Source organism: Malaclemys terrapin, chromosome 1 (assembly GCF_027887155.1).
Source record: "Malaclemys terrapin pileata isolate rMalTer1 chromosome 1, rMalTer1.hap1, whole genome shotgun sequence".
NCBI classification, from domain to species: Eukaryota; Metazoa; Chordata; order Testudines; family Emydidae; genus Malaclemys; species Malaclemys terrapin.
Window position 1 is genome coordinate 307,629,842 of NC_071505.1, and position 13,041 is coordinate 307,642,882.

General features: G+C 41.5%; 1 protein-coding gene across 1 annotated transcript in view; it reads left to right on the plus strand.

The window, feature by feature from the left end:
- Positions 1 to 11,380, plus strand: part of FLT3 (fms related receptor tyrosine kinase 3) — a 71,081-nt gene extending 59,701 nt beyond the window's left edge. Inside the window, exons 19-24 of the mRNA XM_054015380.1 lie at positions 1,301 to 1,425; positions 2,808 to 2,930; positions 4,700 to 4,811; positions 4,892 to 4,991; positions 6,732 to 6,837; positions 10,004 to 11,380. Of these exons, the coding sequence (XP_053871355.1) occupies positions 1,301 to 1,425; positions 2,808 to 2,930; positions 4,700 to 4,811; positions 4,892 to 4,991; positions 6,732 to 6,837; positions 10,004 to 10,138 (701 nt within the window). The 3' untranslated portion in view covers positions 10,139 to 11,380. The remainder of the gene's footprint in view (positions 1 to 1,300; positions 1,426 to 2,807; positions 2,931 to 4,699; positions 4,812 to 4,891; positions 4,992 to 6,731; positions 6,838 to 10,003) is intronic.
- Positions 11,381 to 13,041: the final 1,661 nt, after the last annotated feature.

Genomic DNA, 13,041 nt, shown 5'->3' on the forward strand with positions numbered 1-13,041 from the left:
CTTTGGAACCCCCTTTCAGGTAGTTGAAGGCTGCTATCAAATCACCCCCCTCATTCTGCTCTTCTGCAGACTAAATAACCCCAGTTCCCTCAGCTTCTCCTCGTAAGCCATGTGTCCCAGCCCCCTAATCATTTTCATTGCCCTCTGCTGGACTCTCTCCAATTTGTCCACATCCCTTGTCATGGGGGGACCAAAACTGGACGCAGTACTCCAGGTGTGGCCTCACCAGAGCCAAAAAGAGGGGAATAATCACTTCCCTCGATCTGCTGGCAATGCTCCTACTAATACAGCCCAATATGCCATTGGCCTTCTTGGCAACAAGGACACACTGTTGACTTATATCCAGCTTCTCGTCCACTGTAATCCCCAGGTCCTTTTCTGCAGGAAACTTACATAAATTGCTGCAAAAGACTGGGTTGCCACTCTTATTTGATTTCATTTTTAAATTGATTAGGAATCAGTTTAAACTAATCAGAAGTAAGCCACACTTTAACCAAAAGAAGAGAGTCCACCCAGGGTATTGCAATGGCTTAACTAAATTGGTTACAAAAATTACTTCATTTAATTGAGTGCAGCCTTCTCCTGTAGACAAGGCCTATAGTTCCAGCGGAGATGGACTAGTTGGTAGAGAACAGGTAAGGTGGTTATAGATGTAAGAAAAATGCATCTTATCATATAAGTTGCGCAGCTATCACATCAGTATCACTTCTGTGAGTGTAAGTGTGTGTGTGCGTATGTGCATGAGAGAGAGAGAGAAAGAGGATTTCATAATTTTAACAGTAACAATAAAAGTAAAGTCACAAATTGTATTTTACGTGTATTAGTTTAGTTATAATTTTGACTGAAGCCTTAGCTCTTGATCTGCTCTTATCGAAGTCAAGAGGAATTTGCTAGTATAAGCCAATGTTTAGTAAGGATCTCAGGATTTTGCTTACAATTATTTGATGTAGTTATTATCAGTAATAGAAATAATAACAATAAAAGTGGTACTAGACTTTGAAGACATCTACTCTTGACGCCTTCCCCTTATCTGTGTGAGAAGAATATGTGCACAATGCACTGATTATGCTTCTTGATACTGTATCAGACAAGCCAATTGTAATGATTCATTGAGATAAATGGAGAAAGGGATTAAGCTACAGAAACTTTGCTTTACTTTACTTCTGAATGCGTGTGTCCACCCAGAGGTTTAGTGCACTTGAACTCCTGCACTTCAGCTTCACACCTTCAGTTAATTCATCTTCACTTTCCCGAGTGTCTCCAGGTAGTCACAAGCCCAAGGTCTGCTTATGTTTTACAGAAGAAATTAAATATATCAATAGAAGGGTGTATGAAGAGGAGGACTTCAATATGCTCACTTTTGAAGATCTTCTCTGCTTCTCATATCAAGTTGCCAAAGGAATGGAGTTTCTTGAGTCAAAATCGGTATGTTTAACCTGTGTACAATGTTTAGCATGTAAAGAATAGAAAGATAGATCAAATTAGCAGCAGGTCATCTGAAATAGAAAACTGTGAAGTGACAGGTTTAAACCATATCTTTATTACAGGTTTTAAAATAACCAAAATAAAATACTCCTAGATTGTGCCTTAAGGCTTGACTGTGTGTGAGCCAGGTCTGATGCATATGTGACTAGAGGCGGATTATTGTTTTGTGGGGCCCTGGACCAGAGCAAGTTGGGGCCCCTCCGCACTACTTCTGCCTGCAGTCCCCTCAGCCCTCCCTCTCAGCACTCTTGCCGGGGAGCGGGGTGAGGGTGCGGGGCACAGGGGCACCCATTTTTCAGGCTGGGGACCCTGGGCACGGGCCCCATAGGCTTGTACATTAATCCGCCACTGATCTGCAATAAGATTAAGTAGAGTTTAAAGGGCTATGTCCTCCTTTCTAAGGGAGATTGGAAATGCCTCATTCTTCTGTCACAGGGCAGAGTTTGACTTAGTGGAAGGGGTCAGAGGTTCAACTTCTTAAACCCATGGGTTCTTGGTGAGCCATACAGATATCCTGGGAGATCTGCTGGAGCAACAAGGACCTTTGTGCTGAGGACCTAAGCCTACTCATTGTTCCCCAGCTGCTAGGGCACCTTGCAGATGTCAGCCCAACCACTTCTATAGAAGCCATGTTGCTTGAGGTTCCCTGATTACTTCTGACTATAAAACCAAACCTTAGGATGTGTCTGTGTCTCTGCAGCATAGAGAATGAACATATCCACATTACTACAGATTGGGTCTGTGGGGAGTAGTGGATTATGCCGTGGAGAATAGCTAACTTCCAACCCCCACTCCTTACCGCAGTGCCCTCTCCCACTCCCAGCCTAGATATACAGGCTTCAGTTCCTTCTGCTTGCAGAAGTGAAGAGGGGGGTGGGTGGGCTCTAGCCATCAATTAGAAAACATCTGTGGCTCAAGCTATGTATTAGCATTCTGGTGCCCTTTGAAGGTTTAGGTTTATCCAGTGTATAATCAAACTGTATTTCTGCTGTTGTTTTTTTCCCTTCTGAAATGATAGTTGCTGGGGAGAGAATTAAATAAGCCACTCACCGTTCTAATCTCAGCCTTCTCCCATTCCTCATAATAAACAGGTAATATTATTCCATAAACAACTAGTAACTTTGACGTTAGTTCTGACATCCTGGCTTCCATTGTACATATTAGCATTGCAAAACCAAGCTATTTCACTTTTCCATTAATGCAGATAAAGTTGTTTGAGCAGGGAAAGGTGCAAGATTTTGCAGATGAAGCCAAAAACAATGAATAACAACTTCCATCTATTGTAAAACAATACACAACGCTAATCCATTCTTTCTTTACAGTGTATTCACAGAGACCTGGCTGCCAGGAATGTATTAGTGACCTGTGGAAAAGTAGTGAAAATATGTGACTTTGGCCTAGCTAGAGATATAATGAATGACTCTAACTACGTCATCAGAGGCAATGTAAGCTCACGCCTACTTTACATTTTTCACATAATTGTAAAAACTATAAGGAACTGTTGAGCTGATAAATGCATATACAGTGGGATAGTTATACTAGCCGGTAGTTATACATGTAGTTGGACATACAGGAGAGTAACCTCACTGTGTCACTGAAAAAGTTTTCTTGCCTTGGCAAATGAAAATAGTAGATTTGGTATTAGCCTAATCAGATTTGGGCTGGACCCTGCAAATGTTTGTATAGTAATCTAAACATTAGTTAATTTAAGAATACAACACTGTGGGCCAGATCCTCGGCTGGTGCAAAGCAGAATAGCTCCAGGGAAATCACTGTATCTAAGTCAATATGGCATAACCAGCACTTTATAAAACCCACTCTGTTTCATATACTAGAGCAGAAGAGTGAGGGAAGCAAGATCTTAGAAAAGAATACAGGCTGAGTCATCGTTGATTTCAACATGAGCTCCGGAGTAGGAATTTTTTTGGTGTGTGTGTGTGTGTGGGCGGGGGGAGGGATAATTAGAGCTTGCTCTGTTAATGAATGTATTATTTTAGACTAATGTAAAGGCTTGGGGAGGCTTTTGAGGACAGGGATGAGTAAGGATAGAAAACAAAAGTTCTGTGGCCACACTTAAGAATTCGTAGGGACACCCAGGGTGGTTCCTTTGATCTGTGTGAGAATGAGGACTTGGATGGGGTTTCCCAGGTGTGACAAAGTGGGGTTTTATTCATCTTGTTACATTGCATGTGAGTCTTACTGTCCTATACTAAAACTGTGTGTACCTTCATTTCCCTGTGTACCATGCACCAATTCTTGGGTGGTGGGAGTTGGATGTGTGATTTTTGCTGAGGCCTTCAGGGCAGGTGAGGCTGCACAGTGCTCTGTACATATGCTATGGTGCCTTCATAACCTGAGACCCAGGAGGGGTGTGTGACCAGGTGACACCTTTTGCCCTGGAAGCCAGACAAAGAGGAGCAGCTCTCTCTTTATATAAAGCTAGATTGGAACCTTACAACCTGCCCTAAGTGAGGGGCAGCACACAGCTGCACTAGCCCAGGAGCAGGCCAGAGAACAAAGTGTGTCAGAGACTCACAGCTCCTCTCCTGATTCCTCATTGCTCTGGGGCTGGAGCAAGTTACTTCACCCCAGGCCACATGTGTGCCCCGCTGGCTACTCAGGTCAGTGAGTAGGCTGTCAAACCAGAGCTCCTCCCACTTCCTGTCTTCTCCACTCCCCATCCCTGTCAGCTTGCTCATAGTGAGTAGCCCCATCTCTCCTCCTCATGGCCAGTATCATATTCTAAGCAAGATCAAGAAGAGGAGTAAGAGGGGGCCTTAATCTCCTGCATAGCAAAGTAAAGACTCTGACAATGTAGCCCATGTAAGGCAAACAATCTTAGAACCTGTCATACAGTAGCCTCACCTACAGCTTGATGAGCTGTTTGCAGCAGCTATTTAAAATAATAGAATATCAGGTTTGGAAAGGACCTTAGGAGATCATCTAGGCCAACCCCCCTGCTCAAAGCAGGACCAATCCCCAAACAGATTTTTGCCCCAGATCCCTAAGTGGCCCCCTCAAGGATTGAACTCATAACCCTGAGTTTAGTAAGCTAATGCTCAAACCACTGAGCTATCCGTCCCCCCCAAATGAGTCTCTATTTTTCTGTCTGCAATCAGATTTTGATCCTACATGAGCAGTAAGTGCTCTAAGGAGTTGGCTATATTGTGTGTAGAAAATACTAATCAAGCTCCTTTTCTGTCTCTTTGTACAGGCTCGGTTACCAGTCAAATGGATGGCTCCTGAAAGCTTATTTGACAGGATATACACAATTAAGAGTGATGTCTGGTCTTATGGAATATTACTGTGGGAAATATTCTCTCTCGGTATGTTCTATATCACAACAGAAGAGCACCACTTTTCCCTAGCCTCCTGTATGCTAATATTTCCACAATATTTCTCATAGGTGTGAATCCTTACCCTGGAATTCAGGTTGATTCAAACTTCTACAAACTCATTCAAAGTGGATTTAAAATGGACCAGCCATTTTATGCTACAGAAGAAATGTAAGTGTACATTCTGGATACTGCATAGGGTGGGGATTAATTGTTAATCAAGTAATTATTTTTCCTAATGCTATCTTTATATTTATTCCACTCCTTTGCCCTCTATCCTGCCTAACAGAGTTATTCCAGGCAAAATCACATCTTTCTCTAAGGCGGGTGCAGGATATTTGTTAATGTAGCTTTTGTCTAGAAGCAGAAATTATTATAGGGTCATGATCAGCAATGAACGTTGTATTTGTTTGAAAAGACCAGTTTACTACCCGTTTTCAACTGGTCCTTACATTCTCAGAAAACTTCCTCTTGGGTTGGTATTTCAGAATCTTCAGCTCCATTCATGCAGGAGGGTTTATTTTCTATAGCAAGGGTTACACAAAATCCATTTTAGATACACCTCTACCTCGATATAACGCGACCCGATATAACACGGTAGAGCCGTGCTCCGGGGGGGAGGAACTGCGCACTCCAGCGGATCAAAGCAAGTTCAATATAATGCAGTTTCACCTATAACCTAAGATTTTTTGGCTCCCAAGGACAGCATTATATCAGGGTAGAGGTGTACTAAATGAAGCTCTCATTAACTTTCTCTTCTTTTTTTACTGAACCCAGCCGTGTCCAATTCAATTCCAGGGAGATATCAGTGCCTTTAGAAGAGGCGAGTGATAACACAAAAGGGTTTGGGTGGGAGCAGGAGACAGGAGATGCAGGGGCATTGTAACTCTTGTGCTTCTCAGTGTGGACATTACAATCAACATGGAGTCTGATGTGGATATTCAAATTCCATGGAGATTACACCTTGCAAACACCTGTGTCTGTGTGCTCTGCCAAAGGGGAGGAGTCCAGGGGACAAAAAAGGAGAGAGGGGAGAAGGCAGAGGGCTGCAAGACATTGAGCATGAAAGAAAGAGAAGGATTTTGGTTTCTCTGGGCTCCCCATTGCAGATCTTTTGACATTTACTGGGACAGCCTTTAGACATGCTGATGTCCATGAGGCCAAGTACACATATTGCAAAGCTATGGGCATTGCAATGTCTTCAGGCTCTGCCTGTAGATATTGTAATGCCTGGGAAGTTGCATATATACATTACAATGTTTATGAGTCCAGCAGGGATTTCTGTGGAACTTACAAACCCCACAAGGTCTTATGTTGACCTTATAGATTCTCAAGGGACTTCTGCAGAGATTATAAACATTGCATGGACTCCTGTGAAGACTCTGTGTGGACTTCATATAAATTCTACAAAGACTTTTGCAGGATTATGCTCCATAAAGATCCCTATGGAGATTATATGACTATGACATTCACTTAAAGTGGGGGCAGGATCAGCCCCAGAGACACAGTCCACCATTTCTTAGGAGGGAAATGTTCTCCTACTAGTCTCAATGTGGAGGGTAGACCAACTGAATCATGTAAACATTGCTAAGATCTCACATGATAAGTGATATGTAATATGATAAGTAACTAACAACCCCGGGTGAAATCCTGCCCACTGTGAAGTCCACCAGGGAATTTGACATTGACTTCAAGGGGTGAACAACAGAGTTTAATGTATGCACTCTCATTCTTTTTATTTATCTTTCTGAACAAATAAATCAAACCTGAATTCTTTATCAATATCTTTCTGATACTCCATAATACAGTCTGTTGATCTTTGGCATTTCTGTAATGTCAGTTACCATAGTATTTAACCATTGATACATTTTCTTTGCAAACTGTCACATATTTCTTCTTTTGTTCCTGCAGATACTTTGTAATGCAGTCCTGTTGGGCTCTGGACTCTAGAAAAAGACCTTCCTTTTCACAGCTGCGTTCCCTTTTAGCACGGCAGCTGGCTGATGCAGAAGGAGCGGTATGCAATCATGCAAACACACAAAATGTTCTGTTTTGCAGTTCTGTATTTTAAATGTATCTTTAGAGTCCATAATAAGGTGTTTGGAAATGATGGCTCCTATTGCTGACCCCCTTCATTAGAAAGGATCCCAAGGGACAGCCCATTATGTCCCGGAGCTGGTTTCTTCCCCTAGCTGAGCCATTCACAGAGGACTGAGCTGAGATGTAGGAGGAATCCTTTTTGCAGAATGTTTTGTGTGTTGCTCTAATAAACCGCCTGGGACATAGGGACTTCCTCTTTCCTGCCTGTTTCTCCAGTCCAATGCAGGAAGGTCACTAACTGTCTCTCTGTGCCCACAGAAACGAGTTCCCCTTTTGTAAAAGCTAATGCAGCTGGCTTTGTGGTCTACTGGCAGTGCTGATGGCTGCTCTATGTGGGGATCTGAGTTGGGACATGTTGCAGGGTGTGTGAGGGGCTGGGAGTGCTGTGGGTGCAACATGCTTAAGTCCTGGAGGAGGCAGAGCCTTATGTCATTCTCAAATGACCCCCCTCTGCCAGTAGAACTAATGTTGACAGGGTCTGGAGGGAGCAATAGTCCACCTTCCTTAGATGGAGATGTGTTATCCTGATGCTGACAAATAGGAATATGACAAATAGGATCCTAGAGGAGCTTATTTTCCCTGCCAGAAAAGTTATCCCAGTGAAAAGCTGAAATAACGCCTTTCAAAGCCATAGGTTCCCAGCTGGCTCCCTGCACTTAGCAGGCCAAACAAATTTCAAGGATGGAGTGTCCTTGATCAGCTTTATGCTGATTATAAATTAACCTTGCTGCTTCTGCCTTGAGCCTTGCTGCAGCAGTAGGCTGACAGTAGTCGTTAATTTAACCAAAAAGGGTCCCTTCTCCTTTTGTAGCTCTCAATAGACTCATTGAGCATGCTCAGTAGAGTGCACATCCTGTCATCACTAAGGGATGAACTGTACAAAGGGGCTGGGGTTTGTATGTTGCACGTGAGCTTTTGAAGGAGGGTTGCATTGAAGTCCAGAGACAAAATTCCACTGTTGAACTAAAAAAGACATTTTTTTGCCCTTGCACCTTTTATCAGCTGAGATATTTTTCCTCCCAGGGAAGAATTTCCCACAGGGGCTGAATGTTTATTGCTCCTATTCCACATTTTTGCTGAAAAATAGCCTGGATGCACTATCACAGTCTGAATTCAGATGGCAGCAATGTACAAAACTGTTACAGACCATCTAGCATATTTTCTGGCTGTTATTAACAAGCCCTAAATGTGTTGTTGCTGCCCCAGTATTTTCTTGATGTTTTTGTTCTTATACATGTGACAAATGCTACTCATGTCACTTCCGGCACTTCTGGAAGGTGCTCGGATTCTACAGCGATGAGGGCAATATAAGAACTTAAACAGAATGATAGATAACCAGTGTGATACTGGCTGCTAGGAAACTGTGTGCAATAGGTAACACTGTTATAAATGATCATTACTAGAGATTAAACATAAAGAATTACATATAGTCACTAATCCGTTTCAGTGTTCATACCGTATGAATCTCCAGTGCACTAATCTTATGAGGTAATGTGTGCTACTAGGGTTGTTGCAGCAGGGATCCTCTCCCTGTGTGTGTATTGGGGTGAAGTTAAGGAGGAGGTGACTCAAAGGGCAACCCCCTTCTGCCTTCCACCAAAGCAGTGGGGATGTAGGGCGAGAGGTCAGTCATGACCCAGTCCCCCTCTATTGAAAGCAGGGGTCTTCAGAAGACCACTTGTGGGCTGACTTCACCCCTCCAGAGATGCAGGTGGTGCTGTGAAAGTAGATCTGGCCTCAGTTCTTCACAGGTGCCAGGGTCAAGGGTAAAGAAGAGCCAGTAATAGCAACTGAATATACACCTGGCCTGTGAGACAAGATGGGTGAGGAAATATATTTTATTAGACCAGCTTCTGTTGGTGAGTGAGACCAGCTTTCAAGCTTCTCTCTCTGATATCCTGGGATCAATATGGCTACCACAACACTGCGTATGGTTGAGCTGTTTATTGAGTGCAACCATGAGGCCAAGTTCTGTCTTATTCATATGGCCTCATTGGAAAATCTGAAGGGAAAGCATGTAGTATGGGCTCAATCCTGCAATTCAATCCAGAGCATTCTAGCTCTGATCCAGCAAAATATATCAGCACATGCTTAACTTTAAGCATGTGACTAGTCCTGTTAAAGCCAATGGGACTATTCAGGTGCTTAAAATTAATCACATCCTGAAGTGGTTTTCTGCATTGAGGCCAAAGTGCTCAGTACTTTGTGGGATTGAACCTTTGTTAAGGTGCCTGGCAGATCTCCAGTCCAGGCCTAGCTCTCCTGAACAGTCATGAAGAATCTATTTTGCCTGACCTCCAAAACAAAAGTAAGGAAGGTATGTAATTGATCATAGTCACAGAGGCCAAGGAGATGGTCCATGTGTTTGTGCAAGGGAATACCCAAACCCAGCTCTTACACACAGCCCCTTGAAATATTTAATTGTATTCCTAGGTCTTTGCATTCCAGGAGACTGATTTTCTTCAAGTTTCTCATGTCAATAGGACTTAAGGACATCCTTAAGCATATGCTTCAGTGTCTTGCTGAATTTTGGGCTAAATGCACCTGTTTGTCAGATGGGGATCAGATCACTTTCTCCACAGGATTTGAATTTGACCTCATGGTTTGGAAAACGGATTTTTATCCCCCAAACAAATTAACATTATTTAAAGCAAAATGTTCAAGATGCTGGCAGCTAAGCTGCATCTGCTAAAACATGAGCACGCAGCCATTTTCATGCACAAAATTCACATGTGGCTTTATTCTAACTAGTCCCTTAGTAACAGCAGTAAATTAGTAAATCCAGTTGCACACATTTGGCAGGCACAACTTATACAACTACTTTTGAAAATATGGTCTTAGATGGTTATTAACTTTACAAGAGAGTGCTTAGCAAAGATTTACTCTCCAGTACTGTGGCTGCAGTGCATTCAACTTTGCAGCTGGTATTCATTATTGTATTACTTGCTATTTTGCTAATATAGTTACACTGAATTTAGATATGCAAATTCAGTATTATGAGGGAAAACTGGATGCTAATATACTCCGTTGTGTTTAGAACAAACAATAATTTATATGACTTACTTTCCCTTCCTAATATATAGGTCTATCAAAATATGGAGAGCAATATTTCTACACACTCTTCCAATTCCAAAACCAGACCACCTGTGAGCAGGGAAAATGAGCGCCTTCCATCCACTGATCCATCCCAGGATGAAGATTCTCAGATAAAAAAATAATCCAGTTTCTGGACTTTACCTAGAAATTCATATAAGCTCTGTATATGATTAATGTTTTATGTCACCACTATAAGTAAACAGATTATTAGCTGCTGCTATATTAGCATTTCTTACAGGCAATTCCATCATCTCATACCATGAAGGGAACCTTTATTCAAATTCATTATTTTAAGTCCAGAAAATGCATTTACCACAAGCCCGAAGCAATATGTATTTTTAATCAATGACTTTTTGATGCATCTACAACTGAAAACCTTCCAGTGACAGCTTTATGGAAGCTGTATTTAATCAAGGCATTACATTCAAACTACTGTATGCTGCATTGTAAGCAAACATGAAAATCTTAAGGCATTTTCAAACTTGCGAGCTTTAAAGTCAGGTACCTAAATCCTAGCGCTCTGATTTTTCAGAAGTGCTTCTTACATACAGCTCCCATTGAAGTTAATGAGGCTTGAGAGTACACAGCACCTTTGCAAATCAGACCACTTGATTTAAAGACCTAACTTTAAGCACCTGTGTTTGAAAATGTTGGCCGTTATTGCCAAGAACCTAATATGTTTTTGAGTATTTCTGATCGTTTGATTTTGAATCTTTTCATTCCTTTACATTTCCTGTTAGATGTACAGCTTGAGTTCTTATACTTCTGCCAGATGGACACACTTCATTTTTAATGAGGCTATTCTTGGTACTAATTTAGGGGCATAATCTCATCTCTATGATTCAGCAACTATACAACTCACAGGAGTTTTAATGAGAGTTACATGTACAAATCCCACTGCACTGAGATGAGAATATACCTCTCTATCTCCTTTCCTGCTTTCCTATGAGAAAAATCCCTGAGGTGATTGTTCTTCATATAGATTTGGAGATATATTATTTTCCTGTTGATGATATGGGATGTGTTGGCGCAACTTCTAGGAATGCTAACCAGAGATGTGTGCATAACTCCCAGTGAATCAAGAAGAGAATATGCTTTTTTAACCAGTTTTCTCTTTCTGCCCTATAAGAATTACTAACCACGTTCAGCACTTTCTTTGGTAACTTCAATAGGTGTATCATTATTTTGATTAAATGGTATCCCATAAATTAAGCTGCTATTTACTAACAAACTCCTGACAATGATTAATAAATCTGTTCTTGTACAGCAATAATGCATTGCATATCTTGGTTAACACTTATTACTGAATTATCAGATGACAATATTATCAGATGACAATATTTTATACCAGATATAAAATCCTACCTTTGAAATGCAAATGTAGCAATAAACTTTTTTGAAATATATTTTTCTTTTGTTTCTGGAAAAAACAAACATGCATAGTGTATTTCAAAAGGGTTTTATTTTTCAAATATATGGAAATAGGAATAATTTCAAAACACTCAGAAAAGGGACTGCACTGTTTAGCACGTCTTAAAAGCAGATGAAAAGAAAGGGTTGTGAGCCTTCCACAGATAGAGGGGGCCATTTGAACAGGTTTTTGGCCATTGTGATTTGTAGAGCTCTATGGGATGAACTGTACATGTAGTGCATGCCATTCATGTTACCTGCTGCATATAGCACACACATGTGTGTATAAATATTTTGGGTAAGATTGTGCCCTGCACTGAAGATAGAACAATTGGAACCTCCCTTACAAATCTTGCATGGGCTACCTGGATCTTGGATCTGGGCACACAACGATAAGTTGGTGTTGTATATTTGCTATTCCCACCTCCAGAGTGTGAAGGGTGGCTGGAGCAGAGCAGAGCTGGAGTAAGGGGGCTTTGAAAGGGAATAATGACTCTTAGAGCCAGAATTCCCTCCCTGGATGTTCCTGGTTCAGCACAGCAAAGTGCTGGCCCATTCACAGGCTTGTGCAAAACCACAAGTTAGCCCCTTTTAAGTGGCTACTTTACAATTTTCTCTCTTTCAAAAAAAAATTAACCTTGGTGTTAAACATGTTGGGTGTTATACAGCAACATGTAGGTGCACAACAGTGACCAGAGAAAATTTATTACATGAGTGTCACAACACTGCAGTCTGATACGGAGAAAGGTACTAGTCACACGTACTGTGTGCAGCTAAAATTTTATTTGAATAATGCCTTTCGGGGCTTCTGGGATGAGGAGGGAGTAATATATGATTTTGTTTCTAGTGCGTTTTTTTCCTGCATTTCACCCCAGAAGAGAATAGAATGGCAAAGAAATTTCTCCTTAATAAGGGCTAACAAAATAAAATACTAGGGATGACAGGTAAACTAGTACAATAGTTAAGACACTAGCCTAGGAAATCAAGGTTCAATTTCTTGCTCTTCCACAGCTTTCCTGTGTGACCTGTGACTAGTTGGTTGTAGCCTCACTGTGCCTCAGTTCCCCATGTGTTAAATAAGGATGTCACTTCCCTACTTCACAAGGTTATTATGAGGATGAATACATTAAGGATTGTGAGGGTCTTGGCTACTGCTGTGAAGAGGGCCATATAAGTACCTTAAATGGCTAAGTTTTGTACAGGATGGGCTTTATAGCTTTAAATAAGGATCAGTGGAGCTGCCCAGAGGATTATGGGACATCAATAAAGCCTATGGCACCATCTTTCTAGTGAAAGTCCCTGCTAGAAAGATATGAGAGAGAGAGAGCACTGAAAACTTCAGAAGAACCATTAAACTAAGAAGCATTTGAACAGCAGTGATCCCGCCACAGCCAAAAGAATGATAACATAGGTTTAAAAATTAATTGGATCTGCTACCATAAAAAACATCATATGCTCCCCCCAGGTTCAAAAAACCGTTATGAAACAGAGAACAAAATAGGAAATACAACAACAAACCAAACTAAAGTGCAAGATACACTCAACACTACCCCCAACCTTCATGACTGAGGCACCTCGTTGCTGCTGTGATCCAATTGATTTGTTTTTATTTTTC